This window comes from Arachis ipaensis, chromosome B7 (assembly GCF_059453495.1).
Source record: "Arachis ipaensis isolate K30076 ecotype BB chromosome B7, ASM5945349v1, whole genome shotgun sequence".
NCBI classification, from domain to species: Eukaryota; Viridiplantae; Streptophyta; class Magnoliopsida; order Fabales; family Fabaceae; genus Arachis; species Arachis ipaensis.
The window spans coordinates 75,747,115-75,750,403 of NC_142442.1; the positions used below are offsets into that span (position 1 = coordinate 75,747,115).

General features: G+C 40.8%; 1 protein-coding gene across 1 annotated transcript; it reads right to left on the reverse strand.

Moving 5' to 3' along the window:
* Positions 1–1,650: 1,650 nt before the first annotated feature.
* Positions 1,651–2,016, reverse strand: LOC107607251 (uncharacterized). The gene has a single exon (XM_016309223.1). It carries the CDS (start codon positions 2,014–2,016, stop codon positions 1,651–1,653), a length of 366 nt encoding a protein of 121 aa, XP_016164709.1.
* Positions 2,017–3,289: the final 1,273 nt, after the last annotated feature.

The following is a 3,289-nucleotide window of genomic DNA, read 5'->3' on the forward strand; positions in this document are numbered from 1 at the left end:
AGTTTGCGGCCCAGAAAACACAAATTAGAGGCTATAAAGTGGGGGAATGCATCCATACATGAACAAGCTTTCATATTCACAATTTTAGGATTTAGATGTAGTTTTTAGAGAGAGAGGTTCTCTCCTCTCTCTTTGGATTAGGATTTAGGATTTCTCTTAGTTTTAGGAGTGCTTCTCAATCCCAGGTTCAATATTCTTTTTATTTTATATTTCTCTTTTTAATTTCAGATGCTTTAATGCTTGTATTAGTTATGTTGCCTAATTGGCTTATGCTACATTCATGTTATGATTTTCTTCATTAATATTATTTGAGGTATTTCAGATTTAAGATTGCTTTGCTTTATTTATATGAATGCTTTTAAATTAATTTAGATATTTTCCCTTTTGGCTTTGGTTAAATAATTGGAGACACTTGAGTTATCAAACTCATTGTTGATTGAAAATTGGAATTCTTCAAGGATTAATTCAAGTTCCAATAACTCTAACTTTTCCCAAGGAAAGACTAGGATCTGAGGAATAAAAATTAATTCATCCACTTAACTTACCTTCATAGTTAGAGGTTAACAAAGTGGGAGAAAAATCCAATTCTCATCACAATTGATAAGGATAACTAGGATAGGACTTCCAGTTCTTCATACCTTGCAAAGGGATTTTATTATTGTTAATTTATTTTACTTGTCATTTAAATATACCTGTGCCCATTGCCTAAACTCCAAAACCCCAATTTACAAACTCATAACCAATAATAAAAACATACTCCCTGCAATTCCTTGAGAAGACGACCCGAGGTTTAAATACTCGGTTATCAATTTTAAAAGGGGTTTGTTACTTGTGACAACCAAAACTTTTGTAAGAAAGGTTGATTGCTTGGTTTAGTAACTATACTTGCAACGAGAGTTTACTATAACTTCTAAATCATCAATCTTCAGCTCTCTTCAACGTGCGGACGCACGAAGACGTGCAACTTCACAGATACAGTTTTTTTTAGCTTGCGGACAAAGGCTCCCGTGCGTGTGCACACAAGTCCGTGCGCACGCACAGAGGTTGGGAATGGGGGAGGTTGTGCCCACACACAAGCCATTCCCTCGCTGCTACCAAAGGGGCTATCAAGTTGCGTGCGGACGCACACGTCTGTGCGGCCGCACAGATAGAGCATGAAAGGGAGTGTGTGCGGTCGCACGCGGATAAGCACTCGCTCAGTGTAAGGAAAACTGGTAGCGCGCACGCACAGGCTGTGCTGGCGCTGTGACCAGAGGGCAAAGCAAAGCTCGTGTAGACGCACAGGCTGGTGCGTCCGCACAGATGGCGAAAAATTCAGGGTTGTGCGGGCGCACAAGTGGGTGCGGACGCACAGATTCCCTGTTTCAGAAAAATTTTTTCTCTTCAAAACTAAGGTTCCTACCCTTAGCATATCAACATACCAACCCTAAACCATTCAAATAAGCACAAATTCACAGTCCACAAGTGATACAACTTGAACAACTCAAAATTCATCAAATCAAACCTAAACTATCCATTATATCACAAAAGGCAAATAAGGTAAAACACTATAAACAAGAGATAGAGTTGGAATAATGTCACCATGGTGGGGTGTCTCCCACCAAACACTTTGGTTTAGAGTCCTAAGTTGGACTTGCATGACTTCATTAGTCACTTGGAAACTTCACCAAAGAGAAAGATCTCCAACTCCTTGGCATTTTTGGGTTGAGTATGATAGAGCTTCACCCTATGACCATTGACCTTGAACTTAACTTCATTAGTGCGGTGAATCACCTCCACCACCCCATATAGTTTGACATCTACCACTTTAAGCGGCCCATCCCATCTAGACCTCAATTTTCTGGGCATGAACCGCAACCTTGAATTGTATACAAGCACTTCATCACCTATCTTGAAGTTCTTCCGCCTTATATTCTGGTCATGGAATGCCTTAGCTTTTTCCTTGTAGAACTGAGCATTCTCATATGCTTCCAACCTAAGGCATTCTAATTCTTCCAATTGGAGCTTACGTTCCATCCCGCCCCCTTTAAGTCCGGGTTGCAATTCTTCACCGCCCAAAAGGCTCTATGTTGGATCTCAACCGGAAGATGACAGGGTTTCCCAAAAATAATACGGAAGGGGCTCATCCTGATTGGGGTCTTGTAAGCGGTCCTATAGGCCCATAATGTATCTCCCAATCTAAAACTTCAATCGTTCCACTATGGGTTAACCACCTTCTCTAAGATTCTTTTGATCTCCCTGTTGGATACTTCCGCTTGTCCGTTGGTTTGGGGGTGATAGGCTGTAGAAACTTTGTGAATAACCCCATACTTTTTCATCAATACCTTAATTTTCCTGTTACAAAAGTGGGTTCCTTGGTCGCTCACGACTGCTCGTGGTGACCCAAATCTACAAATAATGTTATTTTTCAAAAAGGAAGCAATGGTATTAGCGTCATCGCAACGGGTAGGAATTGCTTCCACCCATTTAGAGATGTAGTCCACTGCTAACAATATGTACACAAACCCATTGGAATTTGGAAATGGCCCCATGAAATCCATGCCCCAAACATAAAAAATCTCACAAAAAATCATCGATTGTTGGCGCATCTCGTCTCTCTGAGAGGTATTTCCAGATTTCTAGCATTGATGACAAGATTTGCAAAATTGGTTGGCATCCCTAAACAAAGTGGGCCACCAGAATCCGTAGTTTAAAACCTTCCTCGCTGTTCGTTGTGGGTCAAAATGATCCCCACTCTCAGATGAGTGGAAAAATTGAAGGATAGACTGGAATTCAAATTCTGGCACACATTTTCTAATTACTTGATCCGCTCCACGTCTCCACAGATGTGGATCACCCCAAATATAATACTTAGCATCACTTCTCAATCTATTTTTTTGATGCTTTGAGAATTGTGGGGGAAAAACGTGAGTGACCAAGTAATTAGCTATCGGGGCAAATCATGGGGTGCTTTGGGATATTGCTTGCAAGGTATCTAAAAGAAAATGAGTCATTGATAGGAGTGGGATCCGGAGTTAAATGTTCGAGGCGACTCAAATGGTCCGCCATTAGGTTTTGGGATCCACTTCTATCTTTGATTTCCAAGTCAAATTCTTGCAAAAGCAATATCCACCTAATGAGCCTAGGCATTGACTCTTTCTTCTTTAGCAAATATTTCAGTGCGGCATGGTCAGAATACACCACCACTTTAGAGCCTAGCAAATAAGGTCGAAACTTGTCTAGAGCAAAAACAATGGCTAAACGCTCTTTTTCGGTGGTGGTGTAGTTCGACTGAGCCGAATCTAAAGTT

Bases quoted from the DNA above. Each gene is read 5' to 3' on its own strand.
- LOC107607251 (XM_016309223.1), bottom strand. From the start codon at position 2,016: ATGGAACGTAAGCTCCAATTGGAAGAATTAGAATGCCTTAGGTTGGAA.